At 36.7% G+C, this 26349-nt stretch overlaps 1 protein-coding gene across 2 annotated transcripts in view; it reads left to right on the top strand.

Moving 5' to 3' along the window:
- Positions 1 to 26349, top strand: part of SEMA5A (semaphorin 5A) — a 311498-nt gene that overhangs the window by 127800 nt on the left and 157349 nt on the right. For both annotated transcript variants that reach the window (XM_065752815.1, XM_065752816.1), the window contains exon 5: positions 2745 to 2790. In XM_065752815.1, the coding sequence (XP_065608887.1) occupies positions 2745 to 2790 (46 nt within the window). The remainder of the gene's footprint in view (positions 1 to 2744; positions 2791 to 26349) is intronic.

The raw sequence follows: 26349 nt of genomic DNA, 5'->3' as shown, positions 1-26349 counted from the left end.
TACAGACAGTGTCAAATCAGTTTAATTCCAGCATGTATAGCTGTATTGGTCTTGCTTTTATTACCACCATGTTTGGATAAGAGACAGATCTGCATGCTAAGAGGTCTATAACTATGCTTCAGAAATATACTTGGACATTTTTATTTCTTATCGATTGTTGCCTTTAAAGTATATATACAGTATAATAATTCCAAACAGATTAGAAAATAGCTATCCCAGGCATAATCTCAACAACATATCTAAATAAGCATTGTGATCTATCTCATGAGGGGCTTAACGACGGCATATAGCATGAAAGTTAGGGCTGATTTTTCCTTTGGGAAGTTATTAGTACCATATTTTCACCGAGTTTTTTACTCTTAGATTTATTTATTTAGATTTTTCTCAGATATACCCCTTTCTAACTAGTTCTCAGATGTTAAACTATTATAAGTGATAAATATAGACTTATTAATTTTACTGAAGTGGAGAAGTTTTTGTAGGAGTAGTTCTGATTGCAAACCAATAGACATTTTATTCTTCCAGATACTAGATCAATATTTCTAATTTCACCGTATGTTACTGGGAGGAGGAGTATGGTGCTCTACTGAATAGGTTATAGAAGTCATTTTCTTAGGAACACAAGAATAACTTTCAGCCCTTCTTTTCACTAGGACTGCAATCTTTTTTTGCTTTTTTTTATAATTTTTTTTATTTATCCAATTTGGGTCAGTGGTTTACTTTGTAATAGGTTGAAATGATGTCATATTGAAGCTCCATAGAAATTCATCATTAATAATACAGTATTCCTTAATCATTGCTCTGTGATGCCATGTCAGTGGTAAAGATCCAGTAGCTATCTCAAGATGAAAAACCCACAGGGACTGACATGACACCGTGTGAAGTACTGACCTGAAAAACAGAAGTGTGAGATGAGATTCTGCTCATATATCCTAGAACAGTGAATCCATTTATTTGTAGAGTGAGATGTGACTGTGATACCACTGAGTTAAGAAAACAATTTATGCCTGCTGTGGATGCAGTTCAACTTCTCTGGAAGACAAACAGTTGTTCTCCTGTAAATGAAAGAAAGATTTGCAACAGTGGTGAAGCAGCAGGTTTCTTAGCTTTGATATCTGGAGTGAGAGAGGCACGATCAATGATGGCTGATGGAAGCAATTCCATTCATTCAATGAGATATGAACTCATCTTAGTATATATATGTTCCTTGTTGACTATATCTGATCAAGATAAAAATACGAAGGTAATTTTTGTCCTTAAAGAGATAGTACAGATGGGTTAGAAAAAGTGTAAGCATCATCTGCTGACTTTCAGTTGCATGAGACTTAAAAGACTTTAATTTTCACTTTACATGAGGATGAAGCTGTATGTAAGCATTTTACCCTTTTCTATGTTTGTCCATTTCAAGACTCTTTATGACTATAACACATATACTGTAGTAATATTTATATACCTATATATATATTTACAGGGAGAGGTGATTTCCCTTGTTTGCTGTACATACACGATTTAAGAAGACCATGTATGTATATGTGGCCATATATGAGTCAATATATAAAATTAGATGCATGCACACTGAAGTTCACAAACAAGCTGTAGTATGATAGTAGTTTCTGAGATGTGAGATTGAATAAATAACATTTTTCATTGTTTAGACACAGGCTGCTTTTTCGAAGGTTTCATTTAAAATACAGGTCCACACCATCTGTGCCCATTAGAAATACCTCATGCCTTTTGGGAAATAATTAGAATTGCTATGTCTAAAAATGTGTCCAGATTTCAATTTGGATTATACTTCTGCTGATTTCAGGGAGTAATATTGCTGATCATTTGCAATTATTGCAAATATTTAAATTCAAAGTTTAAATATAATCATTTCTTTACTGTCTATTTTTTGTTTACTTTGTTCAAATGTTTTTTTTTCAAACTTGTTGAAATAATCTTATGCACTTGCTGTGAATAAATGAAAACTAGTCGTTTAAATTTTCTTTTTTCAATTTTTTCATTTTTTTCCCTTAAAGTGATCACTCTGTATTCACTTTGGAAAAGGCAGAATGTCTCTAAATAGGATCAAAAATATGGGGAAAAATAAGCACAGTGAAAAGAAGAAAAATGTGTGTGAGAAGTGAGTACAAAAGAAGTGAGGTTTGGGAGGTGGGAAGGATGGGCAGAAGGAATGTGAATACAGAGGATGGAAGAAGAGCTCTGTTGCAGACATAACACAAAAGAGAATTTGCAGTAGAGATAAGGACTTTCTGAAATAATTTTGAAGATGGTGTGCTATTTTTTTTTTAATGAGATTGTGGCCTGCTATGGGTGCTACCAACAGAACTGGTTTATCAGAAAAGATGTAACAATTCATGCTGAAGAAAGTGTGTGCTCAGAGGGACTCACTCATCTTTCTGAATAACTGAACTCATAATTCCCTAAGGTTTCATTTCAATCCCTTCGTGTCACATCATGTTCATGATTCATCTCAACTCCTTTGTTCCCTGGGAGTAGGGATACTGCAAAAGAGCAGAGTAGAGTGAGAAATATTTTCTGAAAATCACTTATGGAAATTGCCTCAAGTCTTTAGCCCAAGGGCAGTGTTTTGGTGACAGTCCATTAAAGAATTAAGAGTACCGAGTCCCAGTCACATTTTCATTTTTTCTTTCTTTTATGTTCATTAATTATACCTTTATTTAAATGTTAGTAACAATTTAATTACTTTATCTACTTTTTTTTTTCTTTTTGAACTCTAGAAACTACCTCTTCAGGTTACAACTTGAGGATCTGTCTCTAATACAGGTATGTCAAATATTTGTTTTCTTTGCTTCATATAGGTTAGGCAGATGTTTTAAAGCAGATAATCAAGATATATTTGTAAGCTTTATAGCCGCAGATAAGCGTTCAGCTGGTTTTGTCCTCTTTACTGTATTATGTAAGTCATATAATCCATTTTAATTCCAGATGAGTATTTGTCCCAGGCCATACAGCCTGATGTTGCTTTACTCTCTGTTGGGATTTTTTGTTAGCATGGATCTACAAAATAAAATGGAGAATGGAAAAAAGGATCCTATTGTCTTAGGAAAACATTATAACTTTGTGCAGTTTGTTAAAACTTCTGTCTTCAGAATGTATTATTATTAAAGAGAAAACATGATTTTGTTACTTACTGAAGCCAAGTTGGGCAAATCAAGCAGCAAATTTTCAATGAATGTAATATGATGTGAACAAAGGGGTCAGTATCCAAGTTTTTTTTTAAAGGCAGATAGCTGCTGTTTAAAACTTGTGGGAGCTTGGAACTTGAAACTAAAAGCTTTCAACAGACACTTAAGTGTCGCATATAAGTGAGAATTCCTGATCAGCTTATTTCTTTATATGACTTCCATGCTGAATTTATCATGTATCTGCTATCTCTTCTTCCCTCAGTGCTCTGAGTGGTGTTCCTTGCTTTGGTTTTGCTGGTTTTCTCTTTCAGTAATTTTATCCTAGATTTCCTTTGGTAGGGTGAGTATCAACAGACTCAGGTCACTAAAGAGAGAGAAATCTGTGGTTTACAGAAGTGCATAATTGTGTTGGCTCAAAACATCACCCCTATGGATCAGCAAAAATTTCAAAACTAGGACAGAAATTCTGCTGTTGATTTTCTGCTAGACTACTAGGATTTAGTCTTATGACTGTGCAGAAGCTGTTGAACAGTTCTCTCAAGTTAACTTTTAGTAACATTTCAGTTCCCAGTGCTGTAAAATAGATTAGCCTTTTCCTACAACACTTTGAGACTATACTTCTTATTATATGCCAGTATCTTTTCTTACTAGCATGTTTTCTACCCCTATTCCACATTTTTGAATTTTCTTCCTGCTTTTTTTTTTCTTCCACCGTCAGTAGGGGCTAATTGTATGAACTCCTACAGTTCCAAATATGATTAATATGATTCCACAACAATTTTCAGTATTTTTGGAGAAAGTTAAGATATAGAGGGATCTCACAAAGTCTCACACTAGAAAGTGTGAAAGCTCTGTTAATTATAATTACTATGCCCTTTCTCTTATAAGTTTAGAATTCACCAGAATTTACCAACTATGAACTTGAAATCCACATAAATCCAAAACAGTATTTACCAAATGATTCACAAAGGTTTTCAAACATTCCATATGCTCTAGAACAGTACAGAATCCTAGTTTGTGAACCCCATAATCCTCAGGTGCCATAGGATTGCCTAAGGAACAGAAGTAAACCTCAATTTCTGAAACCTTAGGGCATAGACAATTTCTCAGTCACTTATGCTGAATAAATGTTATAAAGCCAAACCTGAATCTTTTATATCTCTAGAGAATGGCTTTAGGATCAGAGGATGTTGCCAGATTAATGGCTAAAATTTGCAGTATTTTGAAGCTCCAAATCTTTTAAACCTTAAACTCTGCTGTGTTTGAAAGATGTAGGGAAAAAATGAGAAACAGTTAAAATGATATGAAATTCTTGAATAACAGAATGATGGAATTTTGCAGGGGAAATTAGGTATGGTGTGGTTTTTTTATGGCTAGGAAGCGTTTGTTTGCTGAATGATTGAACCATTTGACACTTTATGAACTGATGGAGTTGTTCTTGCAGCATTTTTTCTTCACAAAGTTGGCATAATACATAAAAACTGAGTTTAATTTCTATGTTTACGTTGCATATTTGATTATGTTGCATAAAGCAGCCTTTGTGAAAACATGCAGATGTTTCACGGGCTAATTATTATTTGCGGATCTGGAAAAAAAGGTACATGTTGAAGTGTTGGCTGTAAGATATTGCCAGTTGTCCACATGCTGCTCTTGTGAAGGTTTTCATGCTTCATGTTGCATGTAACAAACTTGAACAGCAAGAATCAGAATCATAAAATCATAGTATCTTTTAGGTTGGAAAGGTCATTTGACATTCATCTAGTCCAACTCCCTTGCAATAAACAGGGTCACCTATGGCTAAATCAGGCTGCGCAGAGCCTCATTCAGCCTGACCTTGTGCATCTCCATGGACAGGGCATACACCACCTCTTCGGGAAACGTTATAGTGCCTCATTACAGTTATTGTAGCCAGTCTAAATCTCTCCTCTTTTGGTCTGTTGCCATTTTCCCTCGTCCTATCACAAAAAAATCTTGATAAAGTCATTCCCCTTCCTTCTTACAGCCCCTACTTTATACTGAAAGGCCACTATCAGGTCTCCCCAGAGCCTTCTCTTCTCCAGGCTGAACAGCCCTAGCTCTCTCAGCCTTGTAGGAGAAACGTTCCATCCTTTGGCTCATTTTTATGGCCTTCTTCTGGATGCACTCCAACAGGTCCATGTCTCTCCTGTACTGAGGACACCACATCTGTTCACAGTACTCTAGGTGAGTTCCCACCAGCAGAGAGCAGAAGGACAGGATCACTTTCCTCATCCTGCTGGTCGTGCTGCTTTTGATGTAGGAAAACCAGAATACGGTTGGATTCATTGCTGGCACATGTCCAGCTTGTCATCCACCAGTAGCCTCACATCCTTTTCAGCAGGTCTGTGCTCTATCCTTACATCCCTCAGCTTGTACTGATAGTGGGGTTTGCCTGGAACCAGGTGCAGGACTTTGCACTTAGCTTTCTTGAACCTCATGAGGTTCTCGTAGGCCTACTGCTTGAGCATGTCTAGGTCTCTCTGAATGTCATCTCATCCCTTGGGCATGTCAAGTGCACCACACAGTTTGGTGTTATCCATCAACTTGCTGAGGGTATACTCGAACCCACTGTCTATGTCAATGATGAAGATGTTAAAGAGCTCCAGTCCCAGTACTGGCCCCTGAGGGACACAACTTGTCACTAGTGACACAACTTGTCACTAGTCTCCATCTAGATATTGAGCCATTCACCATCACTCTCTGCATATGAACCTGCAACCAATTCTTTGTACATCAGACAGTCCCCTCAAGTTCATCTATGTATTCCTTCTTCACAGTTTTCATAATACGTATCTTTGAAAGGAAATATATTTTTCAGATAAGGTATTTCTTAATTTTATCAGATATTGCACTGTTATCAGATACAGCTACATAATAGGAAATCTCTTTAAGAGTGACTGGAGTGGAATAACAACTCCTTGTTTATGTACTTGTGGGAAAGAAAAAAAAGAAAGGCCAGTATATACCTAATTATATATAGATGCTTTTTCCTTTTTTTTTTTTTTAATTGGGTATTGAAATTCAAAGACCTATTTTTTCTTTTTTAAAGTTCTCACAATAGAAATGCAGAACAGAGTTCATTCGTTGAAAGGTTTCTGTTTCCATTTCTTTAGTGAAAGTTAATCCCTTGTGAAAGTGAGAGTTAGAATGTTAATAAATTGCCTAAGACAGGATGTGTATTTAACATGAGATAGTGAGCCATTGTTGCCCATTGTGGATGCATCAAAGATGTCATCCAACATGTCATGGTTCTGTGTTCTGTATTTTATAGGAAAAGCCTGTTTGACTAAGCAAGTTCAATACGATAGTGTCTATAGCAAACTGGTATTTGATGTGTCTCAGCAATTTTCTGTGTGGGAGAATAAAGAAGAATAAAGAGAGTAAAAGCCCTTTAATGCTCTTGTTGGAGAAGCCTAAAAGTCAATTTGTTCAAAGCTGACTGTCAGAACAATGTGTGGATGGTGATTATGGATTAGGAAAGAAGCCCTCATTGAGCTATGGTTGCAGAATAACAAATATTTCATACATCTCAGTTCAGCATTGTAGCCATGTAGACTTCTTTTTATTGTTGAAAGCCTGAATCTATGTGATTTTCATTTCAGTTCTGTTGGTTTTTTATCATTCACCTAAAGCAGTAGTAGAAAATTGCCTATAAACATTGCCTGAGATGAAAGCTGAATTTTTGAGAAGTCTGATATATTTCTAAAAATACGAAATAAGAAATCAAAATAGTAGTCTTACATTAGATAGCTCAGGAAAAAGCAAGTATTTAAAATTATGATATCTGGACAGTATCAGGGTTAATAGTAGGACTTTGACAGTATGTAGAAGATGACTGTAACAAATGTGTTTTTCCAAGGGGTTTTTTTTTTTAATCATGGAAAAGAGTGATTTTAAGATCAAAAGATTTTTACTAATCCTTGAATAGTTAGCTTATACATCTGTAAAGTTCGTTTTGTGGATGAAGAAAAGATGTGTGCTAATACAAGCTGGCTTCTAACATCTTTTATAACAGTTTGTCCTGTAAATGCCTAAAGTATTTGAGCTCACCTTTCACTTAAATCTTCTAGCTGTGGAGCCTATTCTCAGTTTGAAAATCAGTCCATTCCATTTGCTCCTGTAGTTATGTAACTCTTCTGAGATTTTATCCTCAGGTTGAGTCTGTACATTTTCTGTTGAAAACACAGATCTCTCTAAGTCCATTTTTAAGGCAGTTTCGGTTCCCAGTTTGTTGCAAAAGAGCCAAATTCTTCATAGAAGCTAAGAAGCTTTGAGATTCTTTTTTGAGTTCCATTTAACTTTAAATATAGGAGTACAAAAATGATTTTATTTTATTTATTAACTGTTAATGAGACATTTTGGGAAGTAAAGGCAAGATGAGATTTAAGAATTGCCAGGAACAAGATTTGCTTTGAAGAAGGACTTCTTACTGGTGTTTGCATGATTCAAGTATGTTTGAAGTACTTCCTGCAAATGATAATTCAGTTTTATGAGTCATTAATGGCCAAACGGTAGGCTGAATATTGAGTTGAATTGTAATATATGTTGAAAATATACATGGAAAATTTTAATACTGAATGTTTTAGACAATATATGCTGTTTTTATAAAGAGGTAAAATATTTATACCAGTTGTAGTCTCATTTGGAAAAACACTATTGATTGCATCATCTACCAAAACGTTTATGCTTGGGCTTTTCATATTTGCATCACCAGTGTGTGAATGAGAAATAGATAGCCACAGCAGATAAGGTGGCATTACTTTTGGTGCTGTTAAGATGCCTGTGAATTATACCTGTATGTCTTGGAAGCAATAGGAACAACCTAGTGTTCATAAAACTTTTCAGTAGGAGACAGGTGAGCAGGATACAACCTCAGCTAAGGTGCTAGGGATGAACAAAACAAGCAGGTGTTTCATCTCTTACCTTCTGTACACCATCTTGCTGAGGAGAAATAAATAAAATAAAGGCTGTATATCCGAATACGACAACTTCTGTACAATACCTCTTACTCTTGTTGATACCTTTCTCAGGGTCACATATCATTTTATCATATAACAAGTTTGCAATTAATTAAATTAATCAATTGGGAATCTAAAGAAGAGTTGAAAAATCTTTTTGAATCTTCAGCTAGTTCTTCATAGCAGATAGATGGACTTGGTAACTGCTTTTATGCCCATTAATTTCTTCATGGTATCATTAGTATTTTCATTTGGTGTTGTCTGCTGACAGAACAGTAGTTTTCAGAGTAAACTTAGAACCTATTGGAAGCTAGGGACAAAGTCAGCCATCAGTGTGTAACTTCTTTTGTCTAATCTGTAACCCAATGACCTCTTCTACATGTAGTTGAAAGGGGCTTCCACAAACTGGATGAAACATGTTAGATTGCATGTATTCTTATCCTCTTTCAGTAGTGTATCTGTGGGGAAATAAGGTATCAGCAGGGCAGTATTTAATTTCCCTTGGGGGGAAAAGAAGTTACTACAATAGTGTTCATAGATGCCCCTATATGTTAATACAGAATATGGTAACTTTTCTAAAAGCTGTCTTTGGTTGTATTTGGTCACATTCTCTTTCAATATTCATTGTGAATATTCTTTATATATGTGGGATTTTTCACACACGTTAGACTAGTTACATATGTTATTTATTTGGGGTTTTTTTTGGTTTTTTTTTTCATTGTGACATTCTGAGTTCATGTGCAGATGCCACTACAAAACTATACAGGGTGCATGTGAGGAGGATAAGTTGATGACAGTCCACGTTAATCATTTATACTTGGCCTCTAATTAGTGTGGAGTTTTTGTCTCCAGAGTTTACAATTTCATATGCCCTTCACTACAGCTGAAATGTGTCATGTGAGTTTAGAATGAGTCTAAGTGAAGCAAAATATTGGCTAATTGGCAGGTTTTTGCTACTGCCTTGGCTTTTCTGTGTGTGTGAGTATGAAAAGGAAAGCCAGGTAAAGGTTTTGTCATTTGTCATATTTGCTGTACCTGTCATTGTTTTGGACCAGTGTTAAATTATAAGCACAAGTGTATTTCCAGGCAAATGAGTCTGAACACATCCATTTAGCTACAGAAGTTTAGGATTTTAGTTTCCTACCTTTGCTTGTTCGGCACCATTTCTTGTGTGCTTACTGTAATTTTCTCTTCTGATTTCACAGCAAAGACAAATAGGCTCTGAAATTTTTCACTACCACTGGAGCAACCCCCCTCATTTTTTAGATAAGAAACATTTGTGTTTTGTTTCTGAGATAGAAGGGAAGTCTGAATCACCTGGATATAAAGCATAAGTACATTTGTTCTCATGAGAAATAGAGATGATTTCAAAAGGTATGTGCATTTGTTTCACTGCAGATATTCAATAAGCAGCTGAAGAGGATTTTCTAGCGATATAATTAATCTCTTTTTGAGCGATTGACTGCTCAAATTTCCTGGTATGTGTGTTGTGCAACCAGACTTCGTTACACACCTCAGAACTAATTGTGGAAACCTTTTTAAGAAGGTGACACCTGTGATTTTTTTCTTGAGCATGAGTATACTAATACAGTTGCAGAAGAGTAATCAGAATGTATTGTGTTTGAAGGGAAATCAAGCTTCTGGTTTCCAAGTTATCAAGTCTGTATATAAGTTCATAGCATGCTTCAGCTGATTCTGGAGTAAAATATTATTCTGTGACAAGTAGGCAATGCTTGTGGGTGAGAAACATGCTCTCCTTGTGAAGTAGCCTCTTCCTGTGTATTGTCTGTATTAAGTAAATGCAGAAACTATAGACTGTACAAAAAATGAAAGCAGAAAATATAAGTAAGGAGAATGAAAGCAGACTGTCTTCAACCTGATATTGTCTTGCCTGAGTAGAGAGTTGGCTGCAAGCTGTTCCTGATCAAAGGTTTCAGTTTTTTACCACCTAGGTGCTGAGGACACTGTGTGGTCCATATTGTACCCTGACACTGTTTGTTGACCTATGAAATTAAGAAAATTAATCTCAAACTGAGATTAAGAGGAGATGACTCAGTCGCCTCGTGTCCCCTTGAAATGGGAAATAAAACTTCAAGATGCACATCTCACCATTGAACTCTAGGGAACTTTTGCCACAGTTCTGTTAAAGGATGCACTCAGCTGCTGAACTGTGGAGAGAACTGGCAAAAATTTCTTCTCCCTGATCTTTAGGGTATTGATGGATATTTTTTTAGGTTTAGGAGCAGATTCTTTGCTGGTATTCTGAAATATTTGAAGAATCAAAGCTGTCATATTGAAAATAAGAGGCAGAGATGCTTGTTGCTTGAAGCTAATGAAAGGGAAAGGTCTGAGCATCTTATAAGAACAGTGGTGGGAGAGGAGTCTGCACAAGTGTATAAGGATAGGGTCCTGCTTACATAAATGACTGAGGACACAGAGGGGCAGTGCACTGCTTGCCCAGTCAGCACTGTTGAGCCCAATTTAAAATGAGGACTGTTGTTCCCAAATGTGAGATAAGAGATGCTGCTTAGTTGTAGCATAAGGAGCTACTCCTATTCTGAACTAAGAATAACAGTTAAAGTAGCTTCAAGTTTTATTCTGAATAGTTTATTCAATCTTTTGGGAAATAAATTGCCTTTATTTCGCCTGTCCCGGTTCTTCTGCTACCTATTCCCCTGATTTTAGTAGGTATTCTTATCTCTTTTGGCATATATTGTTTTACCCATTCCAGATGGTACCACAATATGATACTTCTGTTGTCAAGTCTGGGAGCTATAAATCACGTCAAAATATGTTAATAATTATGTAGTGAAGTTAGATATGCTTTGAAATATCTAGTGTTAGACATATATATGTCTAACATATAGTTATGTTATAGAGTTATTATTATAGTTATGTATAATAATATATAATACTATTATACTATATAGTTATTATAGTTATGTATATATGTCTAACATATAGTTAAACTCATAAGTTTCTGTATTAAATCACTAGTTTGAGTCTTATTTTGAATTCATTTGAAGTCAGCCAAACTGTAAACATTCTTTGTTTAAATGATGTACTGGCATCATACACAACTGCATTATTTCTCTTAGTTGGAATTTGGTATTTTATTTTTTGTAAGGCCATTGCCTTTTGAGGGTAATTCAATAGAATGAGATTTTAGGAGTTACATTTGCTCAGTGGGGTCTGCCCCATTTCTGCTAATCTGTCCCACAGTGGAACTCAGATACTTTGGTCAGGTACTCAGGCTGTGCCCCCAGTGCATGGTGGCAGCTGTATACTGAAGAACAAGATCCACCAACATCTGCATCCCCAGCTGTCAAATCCTGCTGGGGAAGAATGCTGATAGTACAGGAAAAAAAAATGGCACTCCATTTTTTGGGTTAGACATCTGTATGGAATACGACACTAGGGATTTTACACAAGTTGGCTATGTGCAGCAAGATTTCAAAGTAAGTAAACTGCATCTAAGCTGTAAAATAAACTCTACTGTGGTTTCTAAACTGAAGTAGAAGTATGAAAGTAAAGATTAAAGATTCCATGACTACTAATGAGCGTTCTTAAGCAAGGCTTCATTGCTGACAGAACATAGGCTGATATTTTCAGTAGGCTCATTTGATGTCCATCTGCTTTTTTTCTTTTTCTTTTTTTTTTTTTTTCCTTTTTTGCTTTTATTCTCCCATGTGATTTTAATACTGGTCTCTCTAGCCATTACTTCTGGTTTTCACATTTGTTCTAGTGCCTAGAAATTTATTTATTTTCTTCTTCAGATCTGTATAATAATTCAGTGATGTGCTGGTTGTTGGTGTATTGATTTATCAATCAAGTGAACAAAATATCAAACAGATTATCGTAAAGTTGTAGAAAAATATAGGATCTGTGCTTACACTTGTTCACGTATCTTGATGTTTATGGGAATTTAGCTTTAAATTAGTAATGAAGTGAATATGATTCGAAGGTAAATGAGTTAATCATGAAGGAATTTGATTTGAGGTTAATATTTATACCTGCTGTTGTCTATATTTTCAATTATGAAAATGAATTTATTGATGGAAACCCATTAGTACTTTTCCCAGGGGACAACAACCCTTGTAATAACCAGAAAATATGCAACTCCAAACTTGCTTATATTTTTTTTGTTTGTTTGTTGTTTTATTTTTTTGTTTTGTTTTGTTTCAAATTGACTGATTCACTTACCTTTGTTAAAAGGCAAACAGGAGTCCTGCAAAAAACATCAGAATAATGTATTTAGGTGGATATCTTGGAAAAGTAATGTTATGAAAATAGGAGGTATTCTAGGATTGATAAGTAACTGGGGCAGAGGAAAAACAAATTTATGTTAGATAAATAATAACATCTTTGTGGCTTGACCATTTTTTTATGGTATGTGATTCAGTTTCCTAATCTTAGCCTCTAAATGAAACCTGAATTAATCACTCTGAAACATGTAAGTTTTTTATTTATTTATTTATTTACTTACTTACTATCAGAGCTTTAAAAATGAATGTTATGAATGAAATGCTTGGTTTGGTAATTGCACTTTACATCAGTTTCTGTTCATTATTCTTAAATACGCATTAGAGAATGCATTCATCTTGAGGATAGCACGACTGGAAAATGCAGTAGCTGTGCAGTATCTGTATGTGCCATTGCTTTCAGGATATATGTAATTGGAAATCCCATTTGGAAGGATCATAGCCTTAGACTCAGAAGCTCCACACCTTAGCCTGGATGTTTTGAGAGTTCTGGGCTGAGTTCTGTGCCTCCTGGCACTCGTCACAACGTAATGAGCAGCTGAAGGGTCAAGTCGTTCCTTTCTTCTTCCCACCCTGTTGCTATAAGTTGAAGACAGGAGCTTGTGAGAGGAGAAACTGTGCAGATCAGAACTGTAGTAACTACACTGCACAAATGCTCAGATTCCAGCACACACCATAATTTCCATTGATGAAATAGAAGTTTTCTTCAGTGATGTTCTTTCTAACTCCTAAATGCATGGCTGCTTTAATTACTCCAGCAGAATTCTGTTTACCGCTTTTCTCTAAGTACATGACCACTGAACAAAATTAAAACAAAGCAAGAAGCAGAGAAACAGAAGTATCTGTCTTGGTTTATACTGTCAAATGTGTGGGAAACATTTTGCAACTGCATTTTTTCTTACTTTAATTAGGCTAGGCTTTCTTACTGAAGTTTTTATAATATGCCAGGACAGGTCTGAAGAGACAATGGCACTGTAAGTTCAGAGAAGATCAAAAATAGGTTATTGTATATTGATAAGAACTACTGTATGCATAGTCCTACAAACTTTTCTTGCATGACTGTCAGCAGTTTTGCTTGTAAAACAGAATATTGTGCTATGCAGCACAAGAAAATGATGTAAAATTATTTATGCTTACAAGATCTTCCATATTCATTGGCAAAAATGGAGAATTTAATGTGCTAATGTGTATGGGCATTTTACAGCTGAAATAATATTTTTAATATACTTCTTTTGAAGTCAGACTTAAATATATTCCTTCTTTCTTGAGGTAAGGTTGTTGTTTGATAGGTTCAAATGCATTTTGTTTCTTCCTGCCATTGTCATGACAGTTTTTCCATATATTTACACACATGAGATTACACTTATACACATCAGTTAGAAACACCTTCTCAAATGTTTTTAATGTACTTTGGTAAGCATTTTAAAAGAAATTCATAATATAAGAACCTACTGCTGTCATGTCTCTCTTTAAGTTAGATTCATCTGAAACACTTGTGTTGTTCCAGCTATCCATTAAGAATGCTAAGCAGGGAAGCTGAAACTTGAGAGCTGATGCATGAAAAGTCGTAACCAAATTATTCTGAAAAAAAGCAAGCATGCTGTGTAAAGAATATTGTTTCACTAAAATTCATAGTTTTAGTGATTTTTTTTCCTGATCCATCTGCGGCCTAGACACACACAAAGAAATAGGAGATGGGGAGAAAAAGACAAATTATCTTGTTTCTATAAAAGTACGTACAAAATATGTTTCTATTCATTTAATTATTGCATTTAATGAATGTGCACATTAACATGAATGAATAAGGAAACATTGAACAATTACTTCCCTGTTTTTTCAGAGTTTTTCAGAAATATTTATTAACATTTCTGAATGTAACATGATGAGAGACTGCTTTGTAAAAGGTGAATTTTCCCTTTGACTTGCAAGCTTTGGAGAAGAATGATCAGGATGGAATAGAGCAAAAAATTGAATTACTGTGAATGAAAGCAATTGGACTGAGTCACTGTAAATGTACCTTAGCATTGATGTGATGTACAAAGCTCATGGAGAGTGTGGTGCTGTGGAAAGTGTGTTAATCACCTTTGCATATTGGGAAAGAAAAGCATCTTTTAACATAAGATCACAGTCATGGTATGGCAAATGCATTTTATGGGTAAAATAAGGGAGATCACTGAAGGGAATATTCCTGATTCAGGACAAGAGATAAGTAAAAAAATATAATATTTGTTTTTATCTGTGAAGAAGATGCAATTTTTACCAGACTTTTCCAGAACAGCAGGTATATGTGCAATGCAGAAAATAAGAGAAAGGATCTTGGCATCCTTGCTGAGAGAATCAGCCACACATAAGCTCCCTGCTGCTGCTAAATATCCAGCTGAGGGAAAAGCACCAGAAAGCTGGAGGTAACTTCTTTTCTGAAAAAAGAGGAAAAAAAAAAAACCCAAAAGCTCAGATTAAGTCTGGTTTATGTAGCAAATCAACGTAAAATAGATGAAAGAGCTTTAGATAGCCTAGCCTAGGAAATGGAGCTCTGGACAATAAAATCTGAGAAGGAAAGAGGATTAAAACTGGTAGTTTCTTCAAGAAAAACTTGTGGTCTGGCTGAATACATCACACTAAATGAGGCCATTTAAACATGGTCACAAAATGGCCACAAAGTGAGGGCATCTGTGGAAGCCAGCCGACATAATGTGAGAGACAAAACCTACCCATCATCATGGCAGAGAAGGCTCTCATGGAGTCCTAGAGCAGGTTGGAGACTATGTGCAGGAGAAAAGCTATTGCTGTGTTTACTGGGCTGACGTGCATAATTTTCAGCCAAAATTCTTAAAGCACAGGTGGTTGAGACTCTCCAGATTCACATCTCTACAAAGATCTGCAAAGGGCTGAGCAGTCATTCAGGTTTCCTGGCTGAAACATCTCTGCAGAGAGCTGGGCAAAGCCTGAAAGCTGTTGGAAGTTATTTACCATTTCTAAGCCCATGGCTAGAGCAGCATGTTGTACCTTTCCTGTAGGAAAACCACAGCTTTTCTTGTATAGTATATTTTCTTAGAACAGCTGGTAAGATTACCTACTCTTCTGCAAACTGGGATATAAGAGACTTAACAAACTCCATTCTCAGAAATGTTAAAGCTGTATAAAGAAATTTATTTGGGGCCACAACCCAAAATGTTACTTAAAAAAAAATTTAAAAAACAAAAAAGCGAAATGAAGAGAACTTAATTGGAAGATGGTCTCATTCCTATAAATTCCCACTGTTCTGAGATAAAATTCTCTACAACTGAAGAAAATATGTAATGGATTAGAATACTACAAGAGCTTAACTACTTTTCCACTTCGTTCAGAGGTAGTTTGTCATATCCCTGAGAAACATTTTTAATTGCCTGTGTGAAGTAGAAGATCTCAAAGAGGCCAAGTGAGAGCTGGAAGGTAAAATTGAGTTAGTAGTCTAACAGTTAGCACACTGCCTTTGGGTGTAAGAGACTGGCTTATATCTGCAACAAAACTGGTGAGGGGTTTGGAGCACAAGTCTTACGAGGAGCGGCTGAGGGAGCTGGGATTGTTTAGTCTGGAGAAGAGGAGGCTCAGAGGAGACCTTATTGCACTCTACCACTTCCTGAAGGGGGGTTGTGGTGAGGAGGGGGTGGGCCTCTTCTCCCTGATAAATAACGACAGGACGAGAGGGAATGGCCACAAGTTGTGCTGGGGAAGATTTAGATTAGACCTGAGGAAGCATTTCTTTTCTGAAAGAGTGGTCAGGCACTGGAATGGCCTGCCTAGGGAGGTGGTTGAGGCACCATCCCTAGCGCTGTTCAAGAAGCGTTTAGATGAGGTGCTAAGGGATTTGATTTAGTAGTTGGGTAGGGATAGTGATAGGAGAATGGTTGGACTAGATGATCTTGTAGGTCCTTTCCAACCTTATGAACCTATGCTCTTGTCATCTGATTCACAGCATGTATTTGGACCTGGTTCTTTTGGAGCTTAATTGTGTTTCCTAAACAATGGGATTCAGAAGTCATTCTTTTTTTTTTTTTTTTTTCTTTTTAGTTTAGGAGATAGGTAATTCTAGCTCCAAGAAGCTGTTTTCTCATAAAGTTGTAGCAAAACTTTGAAAAGGTTTATGGGAAATGGAGGTATGTATGTGTATATGTTCCTGAGGACAGAGAAGTTCCCCAGGTTCCTAATCCTGGCCAGTGTTTGTTACGCTGATATTCATGCATAGCTGAAGGTTTGTAACTCCTCAGGTCTCTCATGTAGTTTCTGTTTGTTTAGAATAATTGATAGCTGAATGGGCAGAGGGTTTTGGATAATGCCGTTCTACTACCTTCCTGCTGTAGTGGTTAAGTACTAGAAGACTGGTCATGCAGTTTGCAGTGTGTCAGAGGCACTTTAGTGTGACTGGTGGGTGTGCTGATGGCAGTGTTGCTATAGAAGTGTGATCTTCTACACAGTCTGAGCACCAGGCTTCCTGATACCATGGGACTGGAGAAGCAGATGTTTGTGTTAATTAAAGTATATTGAGTATCCTTCATCTCACCTGTCTGTGGTATAGACATTGCTTTAAAATGTCTGTTGAATACTGTAATTACTGTATGAATGTTCATAAATGCTATAATTATTAAGTGTGATGTTAACGCACTGCCATGGGAATATGGGCTCTAAACGCCTTTTCCTTCTGAAATTTGTGTTTTCTGTACTGCTTTGTTTTCATAAGAGAGAAAAAGAAGAAATTCTGTAACTTAGATTCCAGAGAAGTCACATCTTGTCTAGTGTAAGTCATGTCAAAAGGAGGGGCTCCTCAATTTGCCTTTCCTTATCTGGAAAGTAAACAGCTATAGATTCTGTATCATTTTAGAGAACTGAGTTGACTTGGTAGTATGTCCTCAGCTTGATAGTAGAGACCTCTGTTACATGCCACAGATCAGAAAACATTAAAGTTCTTGGGACAGTAAAAAGTGAGGCGCTCAAATGGGGAACATGTTTTTTTCTTATCTGCTGCTACTGTCCTCACAAGGACAAATGGACTGCAAAAGTAAACTTCCTGCTGAAATGACTGGAAGACTAGCATTTTGAGCCTGTTTTTTCACCCATCTATTCTTTATTCAGCATGACCATTCTGCAAAGTTCTTGTACAGAAAAGGAAACAAAAATGTAATCCGAGCAGGCTCCATTTAAGGACAATGTCCTCCCCTTCTGTACCTTCCTGTGCCTTCACGTTAGCATCAGCATCTATGAGATAGATCTCATACTTCCTTAGAGAAGCCTGCAAATAACTAATAAAAATAGGCTTCTGATTGTGAATTTGATGATTTCTCCTAGTGATATACAGAGAAAAAGCAGAGCTGAGGTTGCTCTTTCCTAGTGGTGTACAATCTACTGGAATGTCTGGAGTAGAAAGAATGAAAACATAGTTGTTCTCTAGAACAGGTAGGGACCTGAATGCGGTTCTGGGCTGGAGCCTTTAAGAGTAACAGATAGTTCTTTCTTGATGTGCTTTAGGATCTAGCCAATGAGTAGAGAAAATTTTCAGCACTTTCTCTTCTATCAAGGGATTTTAAAGTATTATTTTACATGTCTTGAGGATCAATAATATTAGATCATCATGGAGAAGAGAACTTATTAGTGTAATGACTGGACTGATGAGATGATGTCACTGTGCCGAATTTCATGTAAAGTCCATACACTAAGTAAAAATGTGTCTTACTATAAGCTACATAATAAGTGCGCCTCCAGTAAAATGCATTTTGAAACAAGATTGTGCATAAGACCTGGGGATCACAATCAGAGGGTGGACCAGTAGGTATTAGAAGAGCTATAATAAAGCTGTGAACCTTTGCCTGCTTTCCACTTAGAGGGGGAAGAGAGAATTAGAAGGGGAAAGATCAAAACTTGAATATAATACATGTTTTCCAGCATGTGCTAACATCAGGAAACTTTCCATAGATGTCCATATATTTAAAGTTTCATAGATTTGTATAACACTGTGTTTGTTGTGCCTGTCCTTTTCACTAGCTCAACTTTCAGTGTGTACTGGACAGTTGCAGAGGATCATTCATTTTTTATTTTGTTTTTCAAGGTTGCTTGTGAAATACTTCTGCTCAGGTTCTAGACCATTTATTTTATAGAATGATGTCTCACAAGTGCAACATGTTCCCTTATCAACTGCACCTTTTATAACAAGCTCTTTACAATAGAGAGGAGCAACAGCTTGGTTTGAAGTTTAAATTCTGAAGGCTTCAATCACAAAATGTTATGTCTCAAATAGCTTTTTAAGTTCAATAAAATGGGGAATTTATGGCTCCCTGAATGTTAGTTAAAGTCTAGAGACAAATTCTCTGTTCCCTTCTTTGAAAATTACAATACCCTTACAGTGTGGATGGTAAAGATCAGAGGAATGGTGATGATAGTACTCAAATGTTAAACTTTTTATTCAGCAGCTGGATAACCTTGTAGGAGCTCACCACACATCACTGCCTTTTCTTCTTTCCACTGTTCATTAAAATAATTTGCATCATGTGAAAGGTTAATGTGAGGGCATAGAAGTGCACTGATCTTCTTCAGTTCTTATTCGTCTTTCATGATATACATAAGGTTCGGATCCTGAAGAGACCCCCAAAAATAAAATTTTGACCCAAAATAAGACTTTGAATCCTGACTTTGTGAAAAATACACTTTTATTTCAAAGGTGACTTTAGATCTGCTGCATCAAGAAATCTGGCTGTTCTGCTGCCAGAGGGACAAATAAAGAACAGCCTTGTTTTGGAAGGCTTTGCCTTACCATTTACCATTTCCAGATTCATAAACAGACTTCTAGTAGTCTAGTACTTCTTGAAGTAGCAGTTGAAATCCTGAATGCTTCATACTTCTCTGTTACATGTAGGAGGAACTGCTAGGGATGATGTGTTTGTTTGTCGGTTTAAGTCTGTTTAAATACTTAAATATAGAGGAGTCTGTTCACCGAAAAGGAAGTGAAAGATGGGATTTGCTGATGCAGCTTTACTTCACTTCTATCCCTCTGAACCTCCTAGTTTCCTCGGGTCTAGTAATTTCCTTTTAAGGACCACCAAATGACTTCAAAAGAATAAGAAAATAAGACTCATAATAAGTAACAGGAATGATTATAGTATTAGGATGACAGACTCTCAAGTGACCAAGCCATGGAGCCTATAGCTCCCTGACAGTGTAGTCGGACTTAATTGGGGATGTCAGCATTCTTACCTTCCCCAAAGCTCCATATGTGCATGTGGGGAAAAAAAAAAAAAGGTTTTAAGCCATTTTAGTTGATAACCAGGTCACTGTAGGACCATGTGAAGTTTATGTTACAGAGAAGAAGGCAGGAATTCATGGCTGGGTGTGACATCAGTTTGAGGTGAAGGGGTGCACTTAGAGTGCTAGATGCTTCAAAGGGTTTCTGGAGCCCTGTCTCTCACCCCAGTGCAGAAATGGGAATAGAGAGACTGCCCTTATTAAATGACCGGGTTATTATACGTTAACTCACCCTTCTAACCATCCCTCATCCCCAAAATAAAAGTAATTAAAAAGATATAAAAACAAACAACAAGAAGAACAAAAATTAAAAAAAAAATGAACAAAAAGAAAAAACAAACAAACAAAAGCTTGTGCCAAGCTATGAAATAATGGCTGTTAACTTGTTTTAACTAATCTTTTTCAAATGTTTGTTTATATTTACTAAGGAGAGGAAGGGGAGACCACTGTAATTTGTCAAATATTTAAGAGTAGTAGGTAATAAATAGGTTGTTAATTCATGTCTCTTCTGTTAAAGAAGAATAAATATGTAAAAAAACAACAACAACAACAAAAAAAAAAAACCAGAAGAATCCAAAACCTTTTAAGAACATTGAGTATTTTAAAGCTGAACTTTAAGATAAAGAAAGTCTGCACTTGTGAGATATAAGTGTGTAACTCATGGGGATGGATGCATCAGCTGGGAAAGTATGGCAGAACTCCCCTGCTATTCAGCTGCTCTTTTCAAGTACAGCTGCTAGAGATTACAGCAGAGCTTGAAAAGCCCAAAGGCGTGGATGATTTGGAGCCTAAAGGAGAATATGTAGCAGTGGTTTTTCTTTACTAGGAAGATTCCAACCCCCTGCTATCACTTTTCCTCTTAAACTGTTGCCTCCTTCAAGGCACCTTTTTCTCTGTGTGTGTTCTTATAATACAAGTCTCTCGATGCAACTGGGCTGAAAAATCTTATTAAAATGGCTAATTCTTTTTTAAACACTTATTTCTGGTGAAAGTCCATTTTACTACTCTGTAAATCTGTTTTCTTCTTTCCTTCCTTTAAATTGAAGGTGGAAAACTTGCCTTTGAAGTTTTAGAATTTAATTCAGAGAATCATAGAATCTTTTGAGTTGGAAGGGACCTTTAAAGGTCATCTGGCCCAACATATACAGAGACACTTACAGACTGTTCAGAGCCCCATCCAGCCTGATCTGGAATGTCTCCAGGGTGGGGCTTCTACCACTTCTCTGGGCAACCTGTTCAGATCTTCATTACTTTTATTGTAAAGAAAAAAAAATATTTTTTTTTCCTTACACTCAGTCTAAATCTCTCTTCTTTTAGTTTGAAATCATTTTCCCTTGTCCTGTCACAACAGACCCTCCTAAAGAGTCATTCCCCTTCTTTATTACAGCCCCCATTTAGATATTGAAAGGCCACAATCAGGTCACCTTGGAGCCTTCTCTTCTCCAGGTTGAACAGCCCCAGCTCTCTCAGTCTGTCCTTGTAAGGGAGGGAGATATTCCATCTCATGAATCATTTTTCTGGTCCTCGTCTGGGCACACTTCAACAGGTCCATTTGTATCTTGTACTGAGGTCTCCGCATATGGATGCACAGGTCTCACTAGAACAGAGCAGAGGGGAGGATTCCCCTCCCTTGCCAAGCTGACCATGCTTTTTATGATGCAGCCCAGGATACAGTTTGCTCTGTGAGAAGAGCCCATTGCCTGAACCTGTCTAGGTCTCTCTGAATGACATCCTGTTCCTTGCACATGTTGAGTGCACCACATAGACACCACATCGTGTCATTTGCAAATTTGCTGAGGATGCGCTTGATTCTGTTGTTGATGTTACTATTCCAGTACTGACCTGAGGGACACCACATGTCACTGATATCCAACCAGACACTGACCACCACTCTCTGGGAACAATCTTGCAACCAATTACTCATTCATTGAACAGTCTACCATCAAAACCATATTTTTCCCAGTCTGTAGAGAAGCTTGTTTTGGAGGTCCATGTCAAAGACCTTACGGAATTCCAGATAGATGACATCAGTGTCTCTTCCCTTGTCCCCTGACACAGTTAATGCCGTCATAGAAGCCCAAGAGTTAGTCAGGCAGAATACTTTGAACTATTTTGCTTTCTCAACAAAAGGGGATAAGGAAATAACAGTAATCAGAAAGTGAAACCAACTCTAAATAAAATAAAACCTGTACTATGTTGACGGTTCTGACAAAAGCCAGAAAGTAAATAAGTAATTCAAAATCAAAATACCACTGTATATAGTATATACTAAACTAATTCTCAGTAGCTTCTCTATATTTCAAATTTGGGATTGCTTCTTCCAGCTGGAAGTCTGGAACTATTGTAGTCAAAATGAGTAGTCATGCATGGCTTGGATAATGGATTGCTGTGTCAGATGTGAAAAGCTACAGATGAGCAGAATAAGAGAGATAGGCTTTCTTCTTATTATTATTTTTTGTTATGACTATTCACATGGGAAAAACTCATCAAATTTAGTTCTTCCAACTGTAAAACTTTAGAATTGAAACCAAGGCCATGTACTGTTTAGTTTGACACTTATTTGGACAAGTAATGGTCCATTTTCATATTATTTTATTATATCACTTTATGATGATGTTTTTAATAATGTGGTTTGGGGGTAATATTGTTATAGAAAGAAAATGGAGACCTAATGATATTTTAAAACCAGTAAGCGCTTCCCAACCACTGTTATCACCACAAACCAAAATTGTGCTCTATATCTCTTTCAGCATCCCTGAGACTTTCCCTTGGTGTCAGGTGCAGTGTCTCTCATGCTCATGTTTGCCCTCTGGGCCAAAGAAAGTCCCACCTGTATTCGGAACTGTGTAAACTTTTCTCCTGAATGGAAGACTGATAAGATGATGGAGGCTATATAGAAAAGCAATCTCTAAAGTAAAATCTTTCTTTAACTCTAAGCCTAAACATATGAAAGTAGCATTAAGGCTATAAAGAATAAAAGACATTTGTTTATGCAGTGACTCTAATGATAACCTCAGCTTTTCTCTATAACTATTTGTACCCTTTTCCACAGTTAGTTTCCAGTTGCAGATTAATCTGGATTCCTTTTTGGTCTCCTAATCTTTATCTCTCCTTTCTTGCCTATTCCAGCTGCCAGAGCAGCCTGTACTCTCCCTCTTGTTTGTCTGCTTGTTTTTGGACTAGAGTATCTTAAAAATTTTCAGTAGGGTTCCTGAATCCAGAGCTTAGCCTTGGAAAATGCTAAATTGCCTTCAGTCTCAGTGGAGGACTGATAGGGGATATTTTCCATAAACATTCCCTTTATTTTTAATCTGAGGCCCTAAGCGTTGTGTTCATAAAGAAGTGCTGTGTTCATAAAAGAAAACTGTGGAGCTCAGTTTAAAATTACTCAAATGATATGACCTTAGGGCCTTCAGGGTAGGGATGATGCTATTGAAAACTGAAGACAAACTATCAGAAGAAAGTAATGGGTTCAGAATAGGATGAAGACTATCACCAGATAGTTTTTGAAGATAGATAAGAATATTGACAATGAAAAAGTGAATTCTGTTCAATCTTAGTGAGGGATTGTAGCCACCATAGGGGAATCTTGGATAATTTTACAAAACTTCAGAGTATTTTAATATGTATTGAATGAGGAATTTTCAGATTTTCTTCCCCAATTAATAGGTTTTGTTTAGACTTTGTCTTGTAGTAAGAAAGAAAGCAGTTTCAAAAACCCTGACCTGAAATAATCTAAACATTTTGAATTAAATTAAACATTCATTTGATATTGAGCTATTTAGAGGAATCAGTGAGAGTATTTACTTTGGCAGGCAAACTGAAATATCCATTGTTTGTACAGCTCTGTGTCCTTGTCCTGCTGGCGATTGAAGCATTGTGCTGGGAAGTAGGAATGGTTTGTTCAGAACAGGGATAGAAGCAGGGAGGTCAGTAGTAGACTCAATAAGTAGATTTTCATGTCAAAATTGATATATAGAACTGTGGTTATACTAACTCATTGGTGGTAGCCATATAGGGCAAAATTTGAAGCTGTCAAAGAATTGGGTTTATAATTCTGTTTGGACTTCCAAGTGGTCTCTCGTATTTCTCTGTGCGACTTCTTCTGGCTTTAATTTCCTCTATTTTCTGAGTTTGGATTTACTAGAAACTTTGATCATGTTTTGATTTTCAAAATGCACCTTAGTCCCAGATCCTTTTCATTCAGTGGGTACTTTAAAGGGTAACTGTTTTTGTTAGTCCTTACAACATATTCGAAGCTCTGACTTTGGCATCCACCACGCCAACCAGAACATCCCTGCTACAGGCAGAATGGTGATTCTGCTGGTCAGCCCACAGCTAGCTCCATGAGTTGGTGAACCTGTTTGCAAGATGGAATGAGGGCAAGACTTGAACAGAGACAACAGTGATGCAGTTCCTGGACTGGTGCCATGTCAGTGGCATGGTTAGTGCTTCAATGCAGGGTGAAGGCATTCAAGAACCAGGAAATGAATACCAAAATTCAAAGCCTCTGTTACTGATTTGAACATAGCATTTCATTTATTTACTTATTTGAAAGTAATATTCTGGATTTTGACTACAGTCAGAAAAAGTAAATATGGTGGGTAGAAATGGGTGTGCATGGAGGTGCATGGATTAGTAAGCTACTCCTACCTGAACTCAGTCATAAAAGGAAAGTGAAGGAGCAGATGATGAGGAGAGCGGTCCTGATACTGAATGAATGGGATGGGGGAACTCGTCACAAATGACACAGAAAAGGCCAAGGTACTTAAGCTTTCCTGTATATTTCCTGGTGAAACCAGCCGTCAGGAGTCCCTGGTCTCTGAGGCTCATAGGAAAGGCCTATCACTTCTTGTGATGTTATATCTCTTATTCTCTTTGTGTGGTGGTATTCAAGATATCCCATCCTCAGCTTCCCCCTACTGCAAACAGTAACCTTCTAACACATCTACACACTGGTGGATGTGTGTCTCATTTCCCTGACTTCTGCTATTGATGGCAAACTGAAAAAAAAAGACCAGTACAGGTAGGAAAAATGTGTTTACAGCATGAGGCGTGCACAGGCACAGACTGTAACCAGGCAACAAGATATGGGGACTGTATTTATAAGTCAGGACACAGAAAGATTGCTGGACACTTTTCCCTCTGCTTTGAAGCGCAGAAGGCAGTTTGCAAAAGGGCATGTGCAGAATATGCAAAATTCACACAAGGGAAATTTCTGTATCAAGAACAAGTCAGAAATGGGGGTTACATGGGTAGGAAGACAAATTCAGACCTAGATAATATCATTATGAGCTGACTTATAACCTGCCTAGAGTAGAACAGATTTTTAGTCACTGGAAAAGTGCTTTCCAAATCAAGTGGTGTTAGCTGTTTAGAAGTTGGGTGCAGTTTTCAAACAGCAGCCAATTAATGCAGATGTTAAATTCAGTTAATGTGTGTCAATTTTACCTGACATTTTAATAAAGCTACTCATCAGTTTTGGTCTGCTTTGCACAAGGATTTCATGCTGACAAATATTTAGCTGGGATATGGTTTCTCTCTTCTGTTTTTTTTTTTTTTTTTAGTTTCATTGGTATAAACGGCCTGGAATGAAAGCGTGCATGTAGGGATTTACTTAGATATATAGTTATTAGTATGAATACAGTTATGATATATAGTTATTAGTATGAATTCAGTTATGCTCATACAAAGCTTGTAATTAAAGGGGAAACATTTATTCATTTATACATGCACCTGCTTGTGAAATGAGCAAAGTATGAGAGGAGAAGAGCCAGTGTGAACTTCTTGAACCAGGATTTTGTAATAAGAACTGGATGCATTATGGATGTAGTCAAGGCTTAAGAGAGGATTTTTTTTTCAGTTTTCTTCTTCGTATAAAAAGGATTTATCTCCATTTGATAAGCATACTATTTCCCTTGCTAAAGTGCTATTCAACTTTATTGTGTTTGCTAAACTTATTTTTGAGGTATCAGAATCAATAATATCAATGAAAGTTTATTGCAGTAAATTCAATAAGGCAGATAATGAGCGATGTAACTCTTCCTGGAGTTGTAATTAGAAGTTTATATGGACATCTGTCATCAGGGCAGATCAAACCTCTGCTACAGACTTGCCTTGCACCCAAAGCAGATGCCCAAGTAAATCCTAATCAAGTAGTGATACCTTCTCAGAAAACTTTCTCAAGTACTTATTCCTTTTTTAATTTTTTTTAAATTCTGTCAGTTTTTCAGCTGACACAGGGGAAGCTGAAAAGTGAGGTAAATATAAGAACAGAATTACACCACTCAGTGGTATAAATTTTACTAATAATTAAACAGTTGTAATTATCTGTGTTTGATTTGTTTTTGTAGCGTGTAACTAGAAGGTTGCTCTGAAAGTAAACTTCCTATTTCATGATGCTGGCCTTTAGTGTTAAAGGTGGATGTTGGTGCTATTGGCAGTAGAGGCTGAACCTTCCTGCCAACATTCCATTACTTATTGTTACTGTGTGACAAATGGCAGCTGAGGGACAGTCTGAAAAATGATGCCTGAACTAGAAGTGCAGATGAAGCAAAGATGTGCCACTGATTTTTTTCATGAGGGAAAATATGGCACCCATTGGCATTTATTGATACTTGCTGATTGTTTATGGAGACTGAACAGTGGATGTGAGCACAGTGAGGTGATGGATGATGTGTTTCATCAGTG

This window comes from Cyrtonyx montezumae, unplaced genomic scaffold, assembly GCF_038088225.1.
Source record: "Cyrtonyx montezumae isolate F1298 unplaced genomic scaffold, pur_monq_1.0 scaffold_8, whole genome shotgun sequence".
In the NCBI taxonomy this organism is placed as follows: Eukaryota; Metazoa; Chordata; class Aves; order Galliformes; family Odontophoridae; genus Cyrtonyx; species Cyrtonyx montezumae.
Note: the sequence above shows the minus strand (reverse complement) of the source record. Positions and strands in the feature narration are given on the sequence as shown.